Below are 22,478 nucleotides of genomic sequence, written 5' to 3' on the forward strand. Positions count from 1 at the left end.
TTTTTGCTTTATATAAGCTGAAATATATGGTATATATATCCAGCTTTAAAATTTAAAAAAAAAATAAACTTAAAAAAAAACCTTAGCTGTAACTTGAAAAGCCTTAAACAATATTGAAAACATTCGTTTGCTAAAAAATTTAACATAAATATTTATAGCAATAATTTTTTGAAGCTAGTTAAACACACTTGAATATTTTTTGCTTGAACCTAAATGCAGAGAACGTTGTTTGAAAGTGCTGCAAACTCGTTTTTTTTTCACGTTTATTTCGTGATAGACTCTTTTATTATTATTAGCTTAACTTAAGTTAATAATGCTAGATATATTATAAATGCGTATATTTATTTATACTGTGTATTGTTTAGGAAATGTGTAGTGAGGCAATATATAATAGGAATACCTAACGAAGAATTTTTAAAATATTTTTTCTTCGTTAAAAAATAAAAATTGTTGAAGGCGTACTACGTCTTTATGAAAGAAAAAATGGTAGTTATATTATATTTTGTATATATAGCAATATTATAATTGATGGGAAATATGATATCCCGCCCACTATTTTTGTAAGCATTTATAAAGTTATGCCCTAATTTTAAAAATTCTCTCGCTTTAAAAAATATATATTTATTTATCTTAATATATTTAACCTTATTATTAATTATAAGCATATCAAATTAATGATTCATACATTCTTAAACTATCTGCATTTTTAGATCTTAAAGAAATATTTTATTTTTATCAAATATCATAAAACAATTTATACATTTTATTAAGAGCAGTTTCTTAATAGACCTTGCTCTGATTATTAACTTAATATATGATGTTAAGTATTTCTATTTTTTGTCAAATCTGCAAAGTTTATAACTGGATTGCAAAACCAGTATTATATGCAAAGCAAAGGTCTCTTGCGAATCTTTAACTATTTCTTATTAAGTTGTATTACTATTTGAAATATGCCAATAAGAATTTGCACTTCTTTCCAAACCACTAATTTCCAGCCCTGATCTTATCGTCTGCGCTTGCTCGTTCCGCTCTCACTTGCTCCCAATTAGTCTTCTGCACGTCGTCGTCGTTGTCGTCGTTGTTGTCCGATTCTTGTGACATTTCAATAGCCTCTTGAGTCTGTTAATTCTGTTTTCTTTTATGCGGCTTTTTGTTGCTGTTGTTTTTGCCCCTTTTGTTGTACTTTTTGATTTCGGTTCTTTTGCCCGCGATTCGCTGCTTTGCCGCAGTTCGCAGCTGAAGCTCGCGCGGTTCAGACGGCTGTCGCGTGCCGCAAAAAAAAAAAAAAAAAAAAAAAATATTCATAAATTTTATTTTACTTTGTTGTGCATAATTTGTTTCACTTTGCTTTGTTGTTGCTGTGGTTTAACTAATATTAATTGGCAACAGTTGTGACGCCGCTGTCTGACCCGCGCTGAACTGCCGCACAGAGACACGATGATCATCTGGAGCGGTTTCTGTGAGGCGGCCCAAATTTACAGCAGCCAAACGGCCAGTTTTATGAGCGGCGGCGTCTCGTGTTAGTATTGATCTGATGGAGCCACTTAAAGTGTCAATGGCTGTCTCTATTTTGATGCCACATTCGCGTGTGTGAGATCAGTGTGGAAGTATTTATGAATCAATAATAGACTCATTGACAGCTAATAGCCTTTGCTTCTGCTTTATGATTTTTTTTTGTTTTAGTATAAGTATATTTGTTTTATCAGCATCAGTAATCAGTGTTTGGAAATATGCGTTGGTATTGCCATTGTATGTGATATTTACATTCCACATAGACTCCACATGAATTGTATACTATGTCAGGTGTTTGAAGTCCACACGAAATACGTTCCACATATATTTTATAGGCATTTAATATAGCATATACAATGCACCTGCTTTCCGCTTACACTCCACATGCGTTTCACATATTTATGAGGCCAAATGCGCGCTGTATACATATATTCCACATCCCTTTCATATAGCTCATGCATATTGCCTACATTTCACATGCGTTCCACACTCACTACATATTCTAAATGCAGTTTACATAGCCAGTGCAAAAGCATATCACTTACATTCCACATGCGCTCTACGCGCTTATAACATCCCAAATACATTCCACATATATTTCTTTTATATGGCCTACGTTCCACATGTGTTCCGCACACATACATCACACCTTACACATGTATTTTATATGTCCTATACATTTATTTTGCATATATACCAAATACGTTCCACATACATTCCACATGTAGTTTGTGCAGCGTATATATGCAGTGCACCTGCCGACCATATCAGTTCCACATACGCTCCACACATTCATACCACATACATTTCGCTTATTGCACAGGAACACACACATTCACACACATACTAACATGAGTACGCGACCTTCACACTTGCCCAGCCACTTAGTTCAATGACTAAACGAACTGCTGCATTACGCCGCGCCTTCAGTGGGCAAGCAAGCTACTTACATTTCCCAATATTTTCATCGGCTCTATAAATTTACAGTGTTATCTGAGGGCAATGAGTGTGCCTAGGTCTGTGGCTTTGGCTATAGAACAACACCCATACACCTAGCACAAGCCAAACAAATTTTGTCATCCATATCACAGTGCGGCTGATAAGGCTGGCAACACAGAGCAACAACAACGACAACAACAACAACAACAGTTATATGTATCTGTAGCAGATAAACGCCTACCAGATATGTACGCTCGTACGTAATGTAGGCAGTCGATAGATAGCTGATATGGCATTAGAAACTGAGAATTCTAGGTCAATGCAAGGCATGGACTCTACTCCATACGGATTGTTACAATTTTGTGGCCTTGTGGCCAGTCAAATGATGAAAGAACCAATTGAATACGATCGATGTAGCTGTAGAGAACATCATCATCATCGTCATCGTCATCATCAACATCAACTCTTTGGTGCTGCGAACAATTGAGCTCAATTGAAGCACTGAGACACTGAGGGAATCGTTGTGTTTGTTGCTTCTGTTGTCTCTTTGCCTGTACGGAAAACTTAATTAACTGAGGCAATTACTTGGAAAAACTACTCAAAGAGCGCAGCGCTCTCGCCGGTTGTAGTTGACTTTTTTTTTGTATTTTGTATTTTGTATTTTATACATGGTGCGTGGCCGTCGACTCCGGGAGATAAGAGTCGAGCGCTTACTGTTTGTGCGCCTCAGTCATGGAGTTGGTTCTGTCATGTTAACAACTCACATCAGACACACAATTCACTGGGCAAATGTGGCTGGGCAAAAATCCGTTTATAAGTAAAGCAAAAAGTAGATAGATACAATAAAAATATATGTATATGTAGAGTAAATTTATAATAAAAAGATTAATTCAATTTGCTGGGCTTTAGCCGGCAGTCAATTAAATTGATAAGGCCAAACTCGAGCATGGGCAAAGCAAATGGCCGTAAGCATGACAAATAATTGAAAGTGAACAATTTGGCAACAATTATTGAAGATTTATATTTGTATAGAAACTAACAGTTAACAATTAACATTTTCCATAATTTGTATCTTTGCAGTATTTCCGAATGTTCCTCAAGCGCCCGGCTTGTCCTGCGATGGCGAAGATCGTAAGTAGCTAACCAGATGTGAATGCAATCCGATTTATTGTTTGCTTTTCTAATTATGATCTCCATTTCCGTCTTATATAGGCAGCATCTACAGAAGAGGCGCCCGCCGCTGGCGAAAATTATATCGCGTCAATGGACACATTTTCCAGGCCAAACGTTTCAATCGCGTAAGTTTGCACCCATGCTCGATATCTAATGAATATAGAGCATTGCACGCTGGTAATATGCAATAAAAAAGGCATGCATTATCAAGTGAAATAATGAGCAATAATAATAACCAATAATACTGTGATGATCTAATATTTATGATTAATCGAAACGTCTTTTGCTTCACCTGTCGACTTTATAAACAACAATTTAAATAGTTTTCCAACAGGCAAACACTCAGTTGCTACACAATTTGTTTTAAATTTTTACATAAACTTTACTTTCCTTATCAATAAATTACAGAAGGCAGACACTTTCACATAATGATTATAATTGTTTTGTTTTACATATATAATCAAAAATCTCTAGATAAAATTGTACATTATTAAATCAGTGCAATATTCGATTTGTGAACAACAAATATTTAGTTTAAATATTTTAATATGGATTGAATATAATTGAAAAAATTAGTAAAGCAATCAAAAATAGTTACAAAATATTAAACAATTCTTTTAAAAATAAAAATAAAAATTTTAAATAAAATAAAACTATAAAATAAAATAAAACAAAATTCTTGAATATTTTTTTTTTTATTAAAACTTTATTCCAAAATAATTTAATATTTTATTTGTAAAGGAAAGATATTTCTAAATCATAATAATTATTAAACATTTCTTGCAATTTACTAAATATGCTTAAATCAGTATTACAAATAATTAAATTATTATTTAAATATTTAGATAAGTTTATTCAATGCGTTTCATAAATTCTTAAAAAAAAATTATTAAAAATGCTAAAATCATATTTAATAATTTGCAAAATTTAGTAATTTTATTATTTACGTGAAGAAGATTAAAGTATTTATAAAATTGTTATTTTATCCATACAACATTTATTTAATTTTGCTTAATAATATAATCAATCATATTTAATATATTATACATAATAGTAAGAAAAAATAATAATTAATTTTTGTATTCCCTTTTTGCAGCGTGCCTTCTGTGCGTATTGCCAGGATCGCATCTGGGGCCTGGGTCGTCAGGGTTTCAAGTGTATACAGTGCAAGCTGTTGGTGCACAAAAAGTGCCATAAGCTGGTGCAGAAGCAGTGCACCGATCAGCCGGAGCCGCTGGTCAAGGAGCGCGCCGAGGAGGCAAACGATCCGATGCCGGTGCCACTGCCGCCGCTGCCATACGAGGCGGTTGCCGGCACTGGTGATGCGTACGAGTCGCACGAGCATGCGCATATTGTGGTGCCGCCACCGCCTGAGGACTCCATGGAGCCGGCCACACAGCGTCAGTATTCGTTGAATGACTTTGAGCTGATACGCGTAATTGGACGCGGCAGCTATGCGAAGGTGCTGATGGTGGAGCTGAGGCGTACGCGTCGCATCTATGCGATGAAGGTGATCAAGAAGGCGCTGGTCACCGACGACGAGGACATTGACTGGGTGCAAACGGAGAAGCATGTCTTTGAGACAGCCTCCAACCATCCGTTTCTCGTGGGTCTGCACTCTTGCTTCCAGACACCCTCGCGCCTCTTCTTTGTCATTGAGTTTGTGCGCGGCGGCGACTTGATGTACCACATGCAGCGACAACGTCGCCTGCCCGAAGAGCATGCCCGCTTCTACGCTGCCGAGATTAGTCTGGCATTAAACTTTCTGCACGAGAAGGGCATCATCTATCGTGATCTAAAGCTGGACAATGTGCTGCTGGATCATGAGGGCCACATAAAGCTCACGGATTACGGCATGTGCAAGGAGGGCATTCGTCCCGGTGACACGACCTCAACGTTTTGCGGCACACCCAACTATATTGCGCCAGAGATATTGCGCGGCGAGGACTATGGCTTCTCGGTGGACTGGTGGGCGCTAGGTGTGCTGCTTTATGAGATGCTCGCGGGTCGCAGTCCCTTCGATATTGCGGGCGCCTCCGAGAATCCAGATCAGGTAAGTTCCATTGACTTATCATGACGTAACTCTCTCTAATAAATTCTGTTTGCCATTTGTAGAACACTGAGGATTATCTGTTCCAAGTGATTCTGGAGAAGACCATACGCATACCGCGCTCGTTGAGCGTCAAGGCTGCTTCCGTTTTGAAAGGTTTCCTCAACAAGAATCCCGCTGATCGCTTGGGCTGCCATCGTGAGTCTGCCTTCATGGATATTGTAAATCATCCCTTCTTCAAGGTCATCGACTGGGAGATGGTAAGTCCAAGGCCAACCTATGTGGACTCTATGTGTTTTTGTGTGTGTGTGTGACTGTGTGTTATTATGATGATGTCAGTGTTGGTAATAATGATGATAATCGTTGTGCTTCAAACTGTTTAGCCTTTTTGAACATCTCCCATTGATGTGTTGAAAATAATTTTAAATATTTGTTTAGTTGAAGTGGAAGGCTCTATTATTCCCATGTGAGCTTACCATGTTTTCAATGTAAGTGGAGAGGAAAGCTTTTGTTTGAGGCTTTTTTTTTTTTTCTTAGATTTTTTAAGAATTATAAAATGAATATAGTTGACTTTGCTTGTAAACCCAATGGTTCTATTTCTTTAATGAGCTATCTAAATTATCATACAAAACAATTACAAACATAAGATTTAGATCAATTGTTATAAAAAATCCCAAAATTTAACTGTTAAGAGAAAAGAGAAAAAGAAAGAGTTAGAGAGTTATCGTAAACGTATATAGACAGATATATATGGTATAGTAAGAAAGTAAGAAACAAAGATAAGAAAAAGGCAAACCCAATATATATTTTTTTTTTTTGAATTGGCATTTCCGCAAGTTGAAAAAAATCGGTAATAATAATTATAATATATTCTATAGTAACTTGAAGATAGGCTAAATTGGAGACAGAACATAAATTAACTTTATCTCAATTTACTAAAAGTTCCAAATCTGTGCTAATTAATGTTGTGGTTATACTATTTATCAATATTGAGCCATTTGCTGTCATTTATAATACTAAGTGTTTACTATATATAATTTTGTGTATGAAAAGATTGCACAAAAGGAGGTACAACCGCCTTATATACCAAGCCTGGATCCTGGCGATCCTTATATGACAACAAACTTTGACGTTCAATTTACCAGAGAACCGGCTGAATTGACGCCAGATGATCCGTAAGTTTTGTGTCAAGAAAACAAAATGAAATGAAAAAAAAAAAAAAAAAAAAAAAACAAAAACGAAAAAAAAACAATGCCTTTTCTAGTTTTGGTTATTTTTTTCTAATTGTACCACGAAGCATGAGACAATATCCCCCCAAAAAATATATAAACTGTAAAATAAATAATAATTTCATAGCATTAGTGGTCAGACTAACAGCAGGTAATGTTCGCTCTCAGCCACATTGTGTATCCGCCCGCTGTCCCCTCTCTTATCAGTAAAGAACACACGTCCCCCTACCCCGCTCGCTCTATCTACTTATCATCATTATCATCATCAAAACACACACAGACAGACACCCACACACACACACATAGAACTCACACGGACATGCATTTGAAATGTGTCCTGAGCCTTATTGAATTTGATTTTTACGTTTGCCGAAATTGGCTGGCACTATCTTTAGCTATAATCATATTATTTTTACTATCTTTGCATATATATCCTGCGCGCACACACACATACACTCTCTCTCTATCTCAATATACGCACCACCAAACACATGCCAATTTCAACCTCATGCAGCTCGAACGCAAACAGGTTTCGCCTCCATTCAAGCCACGCCTAGACTCTGATCGTGATCTGGCCAATTTCCCGATCGAGTTTACGGGCGAACCAGTGCAGCTGACTCCAGATGATGAGTAAGTTTTTCCCATTCTATTTTCTTTTTCATTTTTGGTATATTCCTTTCTATACAATTCGATATTGATTAACTGATATAACAAGCACTCAAATTTGAATTTCACTAATAAATTGTTCTCTTCCCATTAGCCATGTCATTGGCAACATCGATCAATCGGAATTCGAGGGCTTTGAGTATGTCAACCCCTTGCTCATGTCCTTGGAGGATTGCGTCTGACACCACGAGACGTGTGATTTGCATCCGTATAATATACGTGTAAGTAAAAGATAAACGACATTAAATTTAGTTAAGTCAACTCTTAAAATAAATATTTAATAAATTCCATTTGAGATCGGAAGAGTTTTCCAAGGCTATGCAGATCGAAAAGTTTTTGGAATGTTTACTGATTGTTGACTAAACAAGTTCTGGTTTCTCTTTGTTGTAGATTTTGAACTATTTTAAATGGCTCTTAGTCTTAAAGCGACCCTGGCTTCATTATTTTAATTTCGACTCTTCAGCAATTGCTCTTCTTATATCAAGTTCCATTGTGCGCTCACATTGTTTATGTCATTCAAATAAACTTTCATTGCGAGCTGTTTGTTTGACAAGCATACAAAGTTCTTTGCAAAAGCTTTACCGGGTATATTCCTTTAGCTAACATGTGCAGGTAGTACGAAATTGGGTTTGTTGTATGTTTCAATGTACTACATAAAGTAAAATAAAAGAGGTGTAGGTTGAGTCAACGATTGCAAAAACGCTTTTAGCCATTTATTTGCATATGTTGCTCGACAATAGTTGGAACAGGTGGAACAGAAAGGTGAGGCATGTATCCAGCATGATTCATGTATGAAAAATGAAAGGAGTAAAAAGAGAGAATGCATTGTCAGCACTTGTAGGTGTATGTAGAGTAAATATAAAATATAAAAGAGCGTTCCCAAGCGACTAAGTAAAGTACAATATAAAGTTTATAAAATATTTAAATTAAATATATTTAATTTATTTATTAATGAAAATTACAATTTACAAGTTAGCTTTTTTGATATATTGAATTTAAATTTATGATATAAATAATTTATGACACAAATAATTAAAATAATATAAAATCTAAAAAAAAAGGTTTATAATTTGATAGAATATAATTAAATTAAATTAAATATAAATAAAATAAAAAATAAATAAATTACAAAATAAATAACATAAATATGAATTCTATAATAATAAAATAAAATGCAATAAATACAATAATAATAAAATAAAAAAATATATATATAGAAAGTCTAAAAAAAAACAGCAAATACATTGAATATATTTATCAAATTAAACTGGAAATTAAATACTAAAATTAAAATAAATTTATAAAGTGCTGAAATCAAATCAATTTATTAATTTGTATTATTACGAAATATAAGAAAATAGGAAAATTAGCTTAAAATAAAAAAAATTAAATTAAAAAAAAAAAACTACATAACTTTAATAGTAATTTCTAATCATAACCCACAGAATATCACTTCGCCGTTATACTCTCTACGCTCCGTTCGAGAAATCAACACAAGAATCAGATTCAATCGTTCTTGCTCTGAGCTAGAGCCTTCGTTTCTTTTCGTTTTTGTTTTCTGTTGAGCTCTTGGAGCTGAACTATTCGTGTGGCGCTCTTTTCAGGAACATTAATTGAGAAACGATACGATTGGCGTTCGTTCAATGAGAGCGAGGGAAAAATCAGAGCGGAAAAGGTTTTCTGTCCGAGTTCGTTTGCACTTGTTGAAGAACCGAAGCAATTGGTTGCCCCCCAGACTTTTTTCTCAGAGTGTCGGTCAGTCAGAGACAGTCAACAGTTATTTGCGAGCTATGTTTCTTATATATAGATTTTCGTATATATAGATTTTTCAACTCTTAAAATATATATATATTAAATAATTTTTATTATTGCAGCTTTATGGCGAGGATTCCAGTGATTATGATTCTGTGGCTGACGATTTGAGTCTCCTGCATTTGAATAGCGCGGGAGGCGCAGCCAATACCAATAATAATATAAGCCAGCAGCAACACTATCACCAGCAGCAACAGCAGCAGCTGCCACAGGCGCAGCAATATCATCCATACCAGCAGCAGCAACAACAGCAACAATTGCAACAATTACAGCAGCAACAGCAGCAGCAGCAGCAGCAACATCATCATAATGGTAACAATAACAATCATAATAATCAAATGCAAGCAAATAATAATAAAAGTCTACTACAGCACATGTTTTGCCTTCCATTGAACTAATTAAAATAACGAATTAGATATTGAACAGCAACACGAGCAACAGATAGCAGACAGCAACAACAGCTAGAAAGTGCAACAAAAATAATTCAAATATATAAAACACAAAAAGCAAAAAATAAAAACAAAATAAAGATATATATATATATATTAACAAAATTAAACAGTTATAATCTTCTACATAAAGAACAAAAGTCTTAAAGCAAACTACTTTCATACCAAAAAGAAAAGAAAAAAAAAATCGAAAAGAAATGAAATGAAAACTGTCACAAGCTGCGAGTATTACACTAAACTACAAATGATTACTTTACTATTTAAGCACCTAGGCAAGCTAGGCAAAATCTATGCATGCAACAAGAAGAGAAATTTATAATAATAATAATAATAGTAATAATAATAATACAAAAGCAACAGAGAACATTTCATAACTCAATTCAAGACTTTCAGCAACGTTCACCCAAAAAAGTATGCAACAAAATTTTTAGCTAATAAATCTACAAAATTATACATACATACGCATCTAAACAAAATATATATATACACACATACATATAATTTTTAAATATTTAAAAGCGAGACATTTAATTTTACTACAAATTAACAAAAACGAAAAAGAAATAAATAAAAAAATAAAACAGATAGATAAACTACTAACAAAAGAAAAGGAAAATCAATCGATTATAATTAAGCGCGTAATTATTATGTAAAATGTATGTGTGTGTTAGTGTTAGTAAGCAGAACGGTTTTTAAAAGCAACAACAACAAATTGATAATGATAAATTGATTATGTGTGTAAGCAGTAAATGCATTAAAGTCTAGACCTAATCGAACTGGCAAAAATTATCAAAAGCAAATAAAATTAATTATCAAAGTTTGATGACAGGAACAAATGTTGAATCGCTCTAAAGAAAAAAAAAATATATATATAATATAAATATAAATAAATATATATATATATATTTCTAAGCAAATGATAATTTATGTATTTTCTGTATTATTATAAAAAAATTACACAACAAAATTGTCATCGTGCATCGTTTACTGGCAATATTTCTTTCTGTTTTTGTTAAGTATTAGAAACTTTACGTTTTCCAACCCACACATTCCACACATTGTACTTACTATACACGAATTGTTGTTAAATTATTGTAAACTACATATAAGTATGAGATTTTCAGCAAGCAATAAAACGATTATTTTGTATTCATGTCCCAAAATTTATTGCTCGTTGTGAAACAAATCAAAATTGAATTATTTTCAAAGCACGCGAATTTTGTGTGTGTACCCTAGAAAATTGTTCCAATATTTCTGGCACTGCGTGAGTTTTTAACATATTAATATTAATACTAATATATATATATATATTTATATATATTTAAATAAAATTGTAAATTATGTTTTAATAACCCTTAAATGAGTAGACATATTACAAGCAAGCGAAAACGAAAGAAAAACAGAATTAAATTAGTAATTAAACAAAATATCATTGTGTTGCTTTAAATTTAATGAACGGTTAAATGAATTGTGTTTTTAATTATCTACAACAATTTTTGAAATAAGATACATAAAAAAAATTAAAACGAAACATAACAAAAAAAAAATGTTAAATTGTTAATTGTATTCAAAGTGACAAAACACTAAGCAATTTAAAATTATTAAACACAAATACAAAGATTCCAACAGCATATTTTCAATTAAACAGAAATAATAGCAAACAATCAATTAAAGCGTAACATAGTAAATCATTTATATAAAAAGCAAGTCGATACACTGAACAAATTTAGTATGCACATATTTTAATTGTAAACAAAATGAAATGTAGAGTCAGCATATGAATGGATAAATGAAAAAAAATGGTTTTAAATCTAAAAGGAATTTTCCAAAAAAGTTTTCCAAAACTTCAAATTAAATTACAGACGGCAAAACTTTTCTAAACAACTATATTTATACAGTAATATGTTTACACTTAGATTTTTTTCTTTGATTATTTTGTTAAAATATACAAATACATATATATATATTTTTTGACTTTAGTAATATTTGTATGCCTATTGCCACACGCTGTTTTTTGATACATTTATTTATTCATCTGTTATTTGTATCTTGTGTTTTCTCATTTTTATACTAAATGCACTTTGAGTACTTTGAATGCTAGCAAAATGTCAAATGAAATTGAGAACGTAAACGATTTGCGATTTGCGTTACAATTATGCATATAAACGAACGAATAAATTATTGTGTAAGTAAAACTTTTAACACTTTCAACTTCATTATGTTGATGGGCTGGGAGCGGCTGGGAGGGGTTGGGATATAAAACATTTGCAATTAACATGCATATTAGCCGCAGGATATATGAACAAATGCAAATTGTGATCCCTTTTTGTTTTTGGTTTCTGATTACTAGGAGACTTCAGTTAGTTTGCAGTATGGAGACGGGTTCCTGCATGATTTGCTGTATCTTTGCTTCCGGCACGGGCATCCCGTTAACGAGCAGTGTGTGAACGATGCCGTCGTGTTTGTTGCCGCTGGAGCGTGCCTGCAATACAAATGGTGTGTCCTGCAGCACGAAGCTGGTGTCGGTGCCGCCCTCCACAAAGACGGCCTGCAAAGCGTAAAGCGGGGGAGACGTGATTGATGGGCAGCCTCGTTTTTCGGCCTGCATCCGGTTCACTTACCGTCTCCTCGCGCAGCTCATCGTTCACATACAAACTCAGCGTGTCCAGCTTGAGCATAATGCGGTATTCCTGCGGCGCATCCGTTGACCCGGCCTGCTCGCTGCCGCCGCCGCCGCCGCTGCCGCTGCCACAGGTGCAGAGCCACAGGCGATACTGACGTGTCAGCTCCTCGGTGTACTGGGCATGCGGTTTGCCGTCTATGTACAGTGAATACTCGTACTTGAAGCCTGGCGCTGGATCGACCCGTATAATGCAGCGCGCCTGATCTATGTCAAACGTATCCTCGCCCACCAATTTAAACATCCAATCGCGACGCAGCACTTCCTGCAAAAGTCAAGCGGGCAGAGGTAGAGGATTAAACAGTGTGGAGAATCTGAAACCTTTGCAATTAAACTAATAGTAGGGCTTCGTGTGTGTAATTTGTTTGACTCAGATTTTCTATAGTTTTGCAAGTCAGCAAATTGCGAGAGGTTAAACAAAAAGAGAAAGGGAGACAGTTTTCCTGGGCAATGCTTGACTAAGAGATACCGTGCAGCAACTAAAGGGATGTCAAAACATATACTTAAGCTCCATATTATATATCTATACATACATATAAATATTTAGTTGAAATGTTTATTTATGTTTAATTATTAAATTAGTAATTAAAATATGTACGTTATATTTCTGTAGGGAAATAGTATAATTATATAATGACAGATGGATCCCATTCAGTTCAGAATCTATGGCGAAAAACTACAGCTCTCACTAGATAGCTGGAAAGCATTATTAACGAATATTTGTTGATTAACAAAATATATATTATATTATATTTTTAAAATGTTTTAGGAACTTTCAACCTACCCAAGAAATCTTTAAAGATTTATTAAATAAGATTTTTATCCAAAAATAACAGAGAATTTTAGTTATATTTTAAAATATTTTTAAACTTCTGGATTTAAAAATATTTAATTTATAGATATAAATTTATATATCAATAATGTATTTCTTGTTAAGTTACCACTTTGATTAGCAAATTTTTATTTTATATTATATAAAATCAAAAAAATCAATTAAAGACTAAACTTGGAAAACTACAATTTTTCCTGTTTTGAGAAGAGATTTAAATTTTTGAAATATGTATTAAAAAATTAATTTTTATTATAATATATATATTTTTATTTATTTCAGGAATTTTAGTCAATAATGCTTGAATGTTAAATAAAATTTCTATATTAAACATATATCAAACTTAATATTTTTAAAAAGCTTTAAAACTTTCAACTTTCAGAGGCAACTTTAAAGCTTTATTGACCAAAATTTCTTGATAAAATATATATAATGGTTAATATGTATTGTTTTTAGTATTTTAAAAAGTTAAATCTCTTCTAAAGACTGGTAGAGTTGTATTCTTTCAAGTTTGGTCTTTAGCAGTGTTTTTTTTTTTTTTTTTTAATTTTATATATGTGGAAGCAATAAAAAAGTTGAAGTCGACTTATTAAAATGATTTATAACAATTGATATCCTTGCAGGAATCAGTTTAGTTAAACTTTAATGGGAAAATATTAAAAATTTATGATTCTTTCCTTTTATTTAGAATAGAAAAGCTTTCCTTAACTACCATTGTCTATGTCTCCACTTTTAAATAGTTCCGTCAGCCACTTCAGTTGAGTTTTCTGTGAACTTTGACATTTTATAATAAATGTTCATAAAAATGCTACCAATGCTATCTATTATTGTAATAGCTTCAAAGTGTTATTAGAAATTACCCCACAGTTAAACTGAATTACCAAAACTTTTGTCGTACAAATTATAGAAAAGTGTAGTTCACCAATTTAGTATAAGTGCATAACTTAAAACATGCATAGCGATTCATTATTTTTTTTTTTCGTGGCCTCATGACTAATTGCCATGTTATTTGGGGCGTGCTGGGAAAGTGCATTCGCCACTTACCCGACCATTGACCCAGATCATGCGGCGTCCACTTGTGGTGCCGTGCTCCAGTTCGATGCGATACATCTGGGAGCGAGCAGAGAGTTAGAGAGAGAGAGAGAGCGGACGAAAGTTAATTAAATGTTAATCAACATGCAGAGGGGCTTAGAGTGTCTAGTGGGAATTGATTTGAACCTTGCCATTGATGGGCGCACACCATTGGGCGACGATGTTGTCTTTGTTGTAGCGCTGCGCCTCGGGCACATGATCCAGACTCATGATGGGCACCGTTGACAGATTTTCCATGCGCAGCGTTGGCGACAGAAACGACATGGCCGGGCCGCCGCAACTAAAAATCGATTTCACTTAATAATATTCCTGATTTCTCTTTAAATACTTTTTAGTTAATGCACTCAAAATGCAAGCAACCAAATGGAGATTACACAATGCAAATCAAAGTGGGCAGAAATAGTCGTCGATTAGAATCTGAATTGAAATGCCAAGTGATTTACGGAAATAGTTGTTATAGTTAGGGCTTATTAAGCGCTTTACACTTGGCCCCACTAGTTGTGCTACGTTTATTTTGTATTTTTTTTTTTTATATTTTGTCAGCGCTTTGGCGGCGGCAGGCAGGCAACGCGAACCGTTAGCATTCAGCGTCAATGGCACACTAAACAACACACAATAATGGCGAAGGAACTGAAGAAAATTTGTATAGTTGTTGTTGTTGTTGTTGCTGTTGTTGTTGTCGTTGCTGTTGTTGTTGGCCCCGCGTCTGGTCGGTTTCTGGTCGAGTTGCGTTGTCGATGGCTCTTTCTGTTGTGGCTAGAAAAAGTGCACAGCCAAAGCCGGAGCCACAGCCACAGCCACAGCCATAGCCATAGTCATAGCCATAGCCATAGTCATAGCCATAGTCAGAGTCAGAGTAGGGCTGAGGAGCACCGCATGGCGCCAAAACAGAGTTGATTTGTTTCACTTTGAGTGTGCGTGTGAGTGTGTTGATGTGTGAGGCTAAGCCCCACTTCTGTTCTCTTTATGAGTATGTGTGTGTGTGTGTGTGTTGACTGTGTGTTAACATTTGCACACATGTCGCCGACGTCGTCGACGTTGAGCATAAAAATAAACTTTACTTTTTGAACAGACCCCAAGCGCCGACAACTATGCAATTGTTATGGCCAGAGCTAAGTGGGTAGCTTAACTATTTAATGCGTTTGGCATTATGCCAAGACAGAGCCGCTTTAGTAGTCAACAAAATATTGGTAATCATCAATCAATTGAAAGCCGCATAACAAAAGCGAGAACAAAATAAAAACTAATCTATATAATTAAGTGATTTTGATGACATATTGAGATACCCTGGAAATATACTCAAGCAGGCTGTGTCTGGATGCGTGAAAAGGAACTATAGTAGAGATAAAGTTAATGGAGGACACCAAGATTTTGTTCATCTTGCGAATACACCTGGTAAGTGTGGATGCTCAATTATATGATATATTTATATAACAGTTTATTTTACTGTTCAATCTGTTAAGAACCTAAAAATGATTTATTTTTATAGCCTGGACCCCTTGGAAAATGGAATATCATAATAAAATAAAAAGTTAGGTAATATAAATATTCATATAAATATTATACAATTTTTATGTTTGTTAAATTTAGTAATAAAAATTTCTATATATGCGCAAATTTTCTAAATTGAAATTAGTATTATATTAAAATATTTAATTATTTGTATTATTATTTTAATATTGCTAATATCATAATTAATAATTATATTAATTTGTCTAATATTATTTACCTTTAATAATAATAATTTTATATACTCCAATTAATAATCTAAGAATTAGGTAAAGTAGCTCCGCTTTTCTCCCTGTGCAACTTGCATTGCCTTAGTCTGCTTTCATCAATATCAGTTAGGGTATTTGAGAGTTGTGCATTGCTCCACATCCTTCGCTTAGCTGTCCTCGTAACGCATTGCAATTGAATCGAGCCAAGAGTGTCTAGTGCCTAGTGCCTTGACTCAAATTGAGCGTAAGACAACACTTTTCGGTTGCTCATATCAATTGGCTGCGCTCTACTTTGTGCTGTGCTCCCTCTCTCTCTCTCTCTCTCTATCTCTTTCTCTCTCTCTATCGGACTAGCTGCCAACAGCTTTCTACATATAAATGTGACAATTATATTACTCGCGGTGGGGTGGCATAAATTTGAGGGCATTCAACAAACGCCCGGTACACTCTCTCTCTCTCTCCCTTGCACACTTCTTTTCGTCAGTTGAGCGGGGCGTAGCAAATTTGTCGCATTTTGTTTTGCTGTCATGTTTATGGCGTAATATTTTGCGGCCGTAAATACACGCCAAAAATGCTAATGACCGGCTCCAAGGGCAGGGGGTGGACTCATCGGGGTGTAGCCCAAGCTTGTTAGACGCCTGGGCAGATAGTGTGACAGTTTGCGTTAGTTTTGTATTTCAATTCGCCAAAAAAGAGAGGTAAAAGGGAAAAAATAAAGAAAAGCCAACAAAAACAAAAACAAGTATTGATAAATGTATTTGGCACACAGCGGAGCTGCAGGCACATCATATGTCAAATTCGGGCCTTGGCGATTATTCTTAGCACTTCGATTGTGTCTGCATGTGTGTGTGTGATAGAGCCTTTGTGTGGGTGCTCGGATATATGACAGAGAACAAAATGAAAAAAAAAAAAAAAAAAGAAAGGGAGAAATGCTGGCATTTTCCACACGCGAAGGTCAATGGAAAAGCGCCTTTTCAAACCGCTTACAGTCGATGTGTGTACTTTTACAGTAGTTATTGTTGTTACCGCCAAAACGGCTATATCAGCAACAATAACAACAATTACAACAACAACAACAGAACATCAACAATCACAACAATGGGAGATAACGAAGCGAGACATGACAAGGACAAAGCCCCCCAACTGGCAAAAACCTCATGGTACGAACTTAAAGCTTCTGTTTGTGTGTGGATGTATGTGTATATGTATGTGTGAAGGCTTAAATATGTTTTAGTGTAATTACGGTACATATACATTTTTGGCAAAGTAATCAAAATAGTAAATCAAATAAAGACTCCATTCAGCCTTTAAAGCCGTCATCAAATTTTCATGCCTCTGGCAATTAGTGAATGGATGATAAATAGAAGAGAAAGACTAGTATTAAATCAGCATATATGACTATCCTATACTATACTTTATTTGTATTAGTATCATTGCTAATAGAAATCTAAGAGATTTGACAGCCACAGTCGAGGGACTTAACTCTACTTAATGCTAAGTGCAAATTTGACATCCAGAGAATATTCTTAGAGACTAAAAGAATTGTTTGTATGCTCTCTGAGTGAGTTGCGATGAGCTGCGACAATCTATGAAGAGCTCACATGTTTGAGTTCAAGTGGTTGGGGATGTTCAAAACGGTTGGAGAACTAGTTGATGGAATTACAACGTCTTAAGCTCAAAGAGCATGTTATGTTCTTCTACATATACATATGTAACATAATGTCAACATGCTCTCCTTGTATATTGCATTTAAATCGTTCATTTCATTTAAGTTTTAATTTTTTTTTTTTTATGATACAAAGCACGCGTTATAAAATTTTACTATTATTTTTTATTTGAATAATTAATCCCTAAGAATTAACACTCCAAACTCCAGTTAAATGAAATGAATTAATTATAGTATAATTAATTATATATATATATATTATATTAAATAATAACAGTAGGTCTGTCCTAATCTCACTTAAATTAATTTAATTTTCTCTTTGGAGTCCTGTTCGTGTTGCATCGACATGCGTTCATTCCGCATCAAGAGACAAGTGGAGACCACTTCGTAAATTCGGTGATCAATTCTATTAAGTTTGTATGTGTTGCTACGCTAGATTTGAGAGAAATTTTCTATTGCGTTCTCTAATATCCCATGCTCGTTGCTCAGCTTCTGTTTGACAGTCCTGAGGAAAATTGGAATCGCCCAATCCATATGAAGTAATAAGGCCTTGTTTGATCGTTAATCGTAAGGCTTGTAGCTCCAAATGTATTGGATCGCTCCTCGTATTACTTTCATTATCCAATATTATATTATCAATCAAACTCGCATTACAATATTAGTTCAATCAAGCATTACCTGCAATTTGATTTCGTTTTGCACTTGGAGCTTTCTCCAAACACATATTGCTCTTTGAAGTCCAATCAATCAGCTGTGAGAAACAGTGAGAAACAGTAAAACAGCTGTTCGCAATGAGCAATGGGCACAGATTTTAGCGAGCTTTTTGCATGTCCATTGTGAAATGCAATTCAATTTCGCGATCTCTGTTTTAGTCAAGTTCTGTAACTCAAAGGCTTTCATACACTCACAAAGTTAGTTTATGTCTATAAAAGTAGAAATGGAAAATGATAATACTGAAATTGAAAAAACATCAAGTAATTCAAATGTTTATTAAAGACTTTCAGTGCTCGCCTTAACTGACTATCTACATTATTTTTTTCCGGGCGTAGCCGCAATCACGTTCACATCCAACGTATTGTCAATTGGGAATGATGATGAATTCTTGAGCTGCAAGAAACCAAAAGATGCTAATTATAATACGAACTTCATTCGCGATGATTTCAGAAAACATTTATGTGCAATATTGACGGGTATTAAAACACCTATAGATGCAAAGATCAATTGGAATTTAATGGATCGATTTGGAGCGGAGAGTATTAAGGAAAATAATAAGCCCAGACAGTATCATTTTTATGCCCAAAAAGGCGGCAGTGACTGGAAGACTCATACGATTATTTCAATTCCCACATTCAATGCAAAAGAAACTTTCAAGTACCTGAGAAATAGACTGAGAGAGGAGAATTGGATATCCGAGAGTGTCATAGAAACACCGCTTCGAACAAATGTTGATAGTAGCCTTTATTACGGCTCCGACCAGTACATTCAAACAATTGTCTCCGAAGCACTCCATGCCGAATCGAAGAGGCTTGTAAACTTTGTAAAATATTTACACAGGAATCATAATAATAAATAGTTATCAAATTAATAGACGAATGCATTAAGCAGCTCATTGATGATAATATTCGTAAATTTACATTATCTTTATAAATTATTCAATAAATACATTCGTACATACATTTTAAACGACCACTTCCGATTACAGTACTCTTACTCTCTAGTTTTAGATCACTCTCTTACGTACGTAGAATCATTGCTTGAAAGCGCGCAAATCTGAAATGCTTAAACGAACAGCTGTTAGATGTAAACAATTTAATTGAAAACAACACAAGCTTTTACAGAGCTTTCCTATATTTGTTATGAAATTGTTAGTCTGCCACATATTTCTGCTATATAATAGAAAGCTTTATTGCCAGTCACAAACTTAGTTTTGGCGTTTTAGCCAGTCAGCTGTGCGGTCTCTTTAGCTTTTATATTGTAAGAGAAATAAGTGAAGAATAAACATGGAAGAAAACAATACAGAAGTTAAAGAAAAGTCAGGTACTACAACGATTTTAATACAACCATCAAATATATCTGATTTTTATAATATCCATTTTCAGACGTCGCCGAATTAACGTCCAAGACAAAAGTCTTATCAATTGGGGATGACGAAAGCCCAGCGAGGGAAAAGAACCGCAACACAGATATTCTGCAAGAGAACTTAAGAAAGCATTTTTGTCAGCTCTTAACTGGGAGCCGAATAGCCATTGACGTTGTCCCTGATTGGGATAAAGTAGATAGATTTGGCGCAGCTAGCATTAAAGAAGGTAATCAACCCAGACGCTATCATTTTTATGTTCTGCACGGTAACAATTACAAACCGGGTGAGATTATTTCTGGACCTGTCTTCGATGGAAATGCCATGATGGAGGTAGTGAGGAATCGATTGAAAGAAGAAAATTGGATATCCAAAAATGTCATTGAAACACCGCTCAAAGCCAAACTTGGTAGTGAGCCGTACGCCTACGATCAGTATATACAACAAATTGTTTCCGAAGCACTTTATGGAGAATCGCCAAGAATCTTTAGGTTCGTGCAATATCTGCATAGAAATTATAAATAAGTACTCGATAAAATTTTGTGTACATGTATTAATTAAGCATAGAAATGGAATGATTTACTGACTGTCAATAATCACACTGACTCATAAAAGCTTTATCATAGTTAATTGTATTTATTTTGGCTAAAACTGAGAGCTTTTATTTGAGTCATTATTAAACTATAACTAATATGAAATTGATTGTAGAATATATTTTTATATTAAATTTATTCATTTACAATAAAAATATATCAAATATTTAGTTTGTATCATAGCTGAGGGCTGTTTTGTTATTTGTTTATTTATTTTGGTTATCCACAAACGTTCAGGTGAACAGCTGTTCGATGTCAACAATTAGGAAAGCTTTTGGCGAGCTTTTTATATATCATGATCTCTGCTTTTTAAGTTCAAGTTCAAGTTAACCCAAAAGCTTTCTGCCAGTCACAAAGTTAGTTTTCACGCTTCAGTCAGTCAGCTGTTTTGGGTTTGCTGATGTCTATAAAAACAGAAATGGAAAACGGTAATACGCAAATTGAAGAGACGTCAGGTAATTTGAAAGTAAAATAAAGTAATTCTCTATCAATGCATCTGCTTAAAAATTTCGATGATCAACGGAAATATGTATAACAAATTCATCACATCTAAATTGTTTTATTTGCAGTTGTAGCCGCAATTAAGTCCGAGACCAAAGTATTGTCCATAGGAGATGACGAAGACCTAATTACAGATAAATCAGAAGAAAACAAGAACTCATTTCATGATGTTGTCAGAAAACGTTTGTGTGTACTAACAACGGGTATTAAAACTCCCCTCAAGGTTATTGATATAGCAAATTCGGTGAATAGCTTTGGTGCGGCTCGTATTATGAAAAATAAAAAGCCCAGTCAATATCGTTTTTACTGTCTAAAAGGCAACGAATGGAGATCTCATATGATTATATCTGGTCTAACATACAATGCAAAGGATGCTTTTAAATATGTGAAAAATAGACTAAAAGAGGAAACCTGGATATCTGAGGATACAATAGAAGCTCCACTCAAAACAAACGGTAATGGTGGCTTGCGCCTCGAACCCGATTTGTATATTCAAAATATTGTTGCGGAAGCCCTTGATGCAGAATGGAAAAGGTTGCTTAATTTCATAATATTTTTACACAGAAATTATCGATAATATTCTAATATATAAAGACCAATCTGATAGCACAAAAGTGTATTGCAGCTTTATCTAGCTGAAACGAAAAGCTTTAATTGAAAGCTTTTGACACAGTTGCGAAATTGCTAACGATTAGTATTTGGCTGTCTGCAGTGTATATATAGCGTCATCGAAGACTGTTGCCAATAACAAAGCCAGAGCAGTTCCAACATAACAATAGTAATAAATAATATGAATAGCGAAAACGAGATAGAAGATGAAAAGGGTAATCGAAATTTCGTGTATTGCAAGACAAGAAAAAATAAATAAATAAAACTCCCATTGTTTACCATTTAAAGCTCTGGCGACACAGACATCGACTACAAAAGTTTTGGCCATAGGAAATCCGACAGAGGTCATAAACTGCCCAAGCCCGGAACATACAAAAAATAATAATAATAATTCCAACAAGGTAAAACAATTCAATGAGGAATGCACCAATTATTTGAGTTTAGTTCTGATGGGAAATCCAACGCCAGTCGACGATGTCAGCGGCTTGTGTCCCATTGAATGGTTTGGAATGGAAGTTATCAGCAAAGCGAATCAGCCTACTTGTTATAAGTTTTACTGTTTTCCCGCACAGAGAACCCAACCTAAGCACGTTAATGTATATTACTTCTACCAGACAATTAATGCAAATGCCATTTTGCGTGATGTTAGGCGATTTTTGAAGGAGGAACGTTGGATGTCTAAATATATTTTAATGGGGCCACTGAAGGCTAAACTAACTCCTAGTGCCTTTAGCTCTGAGCAAACTCATATTGAAACTTTTATTTCTAAGGCCTTCGATATTGAGAGAAGGAAGGCATTACCGTACCTGCTATACTGTCACAGAGAACATGTACAAAATAAGAAGTATCGTAAATAAATTAAATAATAGCTGTACTTTATGTA

General features: G+C 34.4%; 3 protein-coding genes and 1 long non-coding RNA gene across 12 annotated transcripts in view; 3 read left to right on the plus strand and 1 right to left on the minus strand.

The window, feature by feature from the left end:
- aPKC (protein kinase C iota type) overlaps positions 1 to 12,025 on the plus strand; it is a 28,870-nt gene extending 16,845 nt beyond the window's left edge. For 3 of the 8 annotated variants that reach the window (XM_089471247.1, XM_089471245.1, XM_089471244.1), the window contains exons 4-11: positions 3,532 to 3,582; positions 3,664 to 3,749; positions 4,721 to 5,677; positions 5,740 to 5,934; positions 7,418 to 7,533; positions 7,664 to 7,790; positions 9,444 to 9,693; positions 9,753 to 12,025. In XM_089471247.1, the coding sequence (XP_089327373.1) occupies positions 3,532 to 3,582; positions 3,664 to 3,749; positions 4,721 to 5,677; positions 5,740 to 5,934; positions 7,418 to 7,533; positions 7,664 to 7,751 (1,493 nt within the window). In that variant the 3' untranslated portion in view covers positions 7,752 to 7,790; positions 9,444 to 9,693; positions 9,753 to 12,025. Of the gene's footprint in view, positions 1 to 1,218; positions 1,520 to 3,228; positions 3,269 to 3,531; positions 3,583 to 3,663; positions 3,750 to 4,720; positions 5,678 to 5,739; positions 5,935 to 6,727; positions 6,850 to 7,417; positions 7,534 to 7,663; positions 7,791 to 9,443; positions 9,694 to 9,752 lie in introns of those variants that run through there. The other 5 variants (XM_089471246.1, XM_089471243.1, XM_089471248.1 and 2 more) reach the window with 4 other exon arrangements.
- Positions 10,848 to 14,695, minus strand: LOC108617240 (fas apoptotic inhibitory molecule 1). Its single transcript, XM_018012962.2, has 4 exons — positions 14,558 to 14,695; positions 14,384 to 14,449; positions 12,452 to 12,775; positions 10,848 to 12,378 (listed from the first exon to the last, which is right to left on the minus strand). The coding sequence occupies exons 1-4, from the start codon at positions 14,693 to 14,695 to the stop codon at positions 12,187 to 12,189; spliced, it is 720 nt and encodes a 239-aa protein (XP_017868451.1). The 3' UTR covers positions 10,848 to 12,186.
- A 3,935-nt stretch (positions 14,696 to 18,630) lies between these two features.
- Positions 18,631 to 20,053, plus strand: LOC108617241 (uncharacterized). The gene is made up of 3 exons (XR_016270485.1): positions 18,631 to 18,789; positions 18,865 to 19,847; positions 19,915 to 20,053. It is a non-coding gene; the product is annotated as an uncharacterized LOC108617241 (long non-coding RNA).
- A 727-nt stretch (positions 20,054 to 20,780) lies between these two features.
- LOC108617243 (uncharacterized) lies at positions 20,781 to 22,469 on the plus strand. Of its 2 annotated transcripts, none has more exons than XM_089471254.1 (3): positions 20,781 to 20,940; positions 21,055 to 21,810; positions 21,884 to 22,469. In XM_089471254.1, exons 2-3 carry the CDS (start codon positions 21,777 to 21,779, stop codon positions 22,450 to 22,452), a joined length of 603 nt encoding a protein of 200 aa, XP_089327380.1. In that variant the 5' UTR covers positions 20,781 to 20,940; positions 21,055 to 21,776; the 3' UTR covers positions 22,453 to 22,469. The 2 variants fall into 2 exon arrangements, with proteins under 2 accessions (XP_089327380.1, XP_089327381.1); XM_089471255.1 differs by having other exon boundaries at positions 20,821 to 20,913.
- Positions 22,470 to 22,478: the final 9 nt, after the last annotated feature.

The sequence above is a fragment of the Drosophila arizonae genome, chromosome 5, assembly GCF_054131065.1.
Source record: "Drosophila arizonae isolate 15081-1271.41 chromosome 5, UAZ_ARI_1.0, whole genome shotgun sequence".
Classification (NCBI taxonomy): Eukaryota; Metazoa; Arthropoda; class Insecta; order Diptera; family Drosophilidae; genus Drosophila; species Drosophila arizonae.

Coding starts and splice junctions, on each gene's coding strand:
- LOC108617240 (XM_018012962.2), bottom strand. CDS start 14,695: ATGTCGTTTCTGTCGCCAACGCTGCGCATGGAAAATCTGTCAACGGTG. Junction 14,450..14,557: donor GTGCGCCCATCAATGGCAAG/GTTCAAATCAAT, acceptor GCTCGCTCCCAG/ATGTATCGCATCGAACTGGA. Junction 12,379..12,451: donor ATGAGCTGCGCGAGGAGACG/GTAAGTGAACCG, acceptor TACGCTTTGCAG/GCCGTCTTTGTGGAGGGCGG.
- LOC108617243 (XM_089471254.1), top strand. CDS start 21,777: ATGAATAGCGAAAACGAGATAGAAGATGAAAAGG. Junction 21,811..21,883: donor CGAGATAGAAGATGAAAAGG/GTAATCGAAATT, acceptor TACCATTTAAAG/CTCTGGCGACACAGACATCG.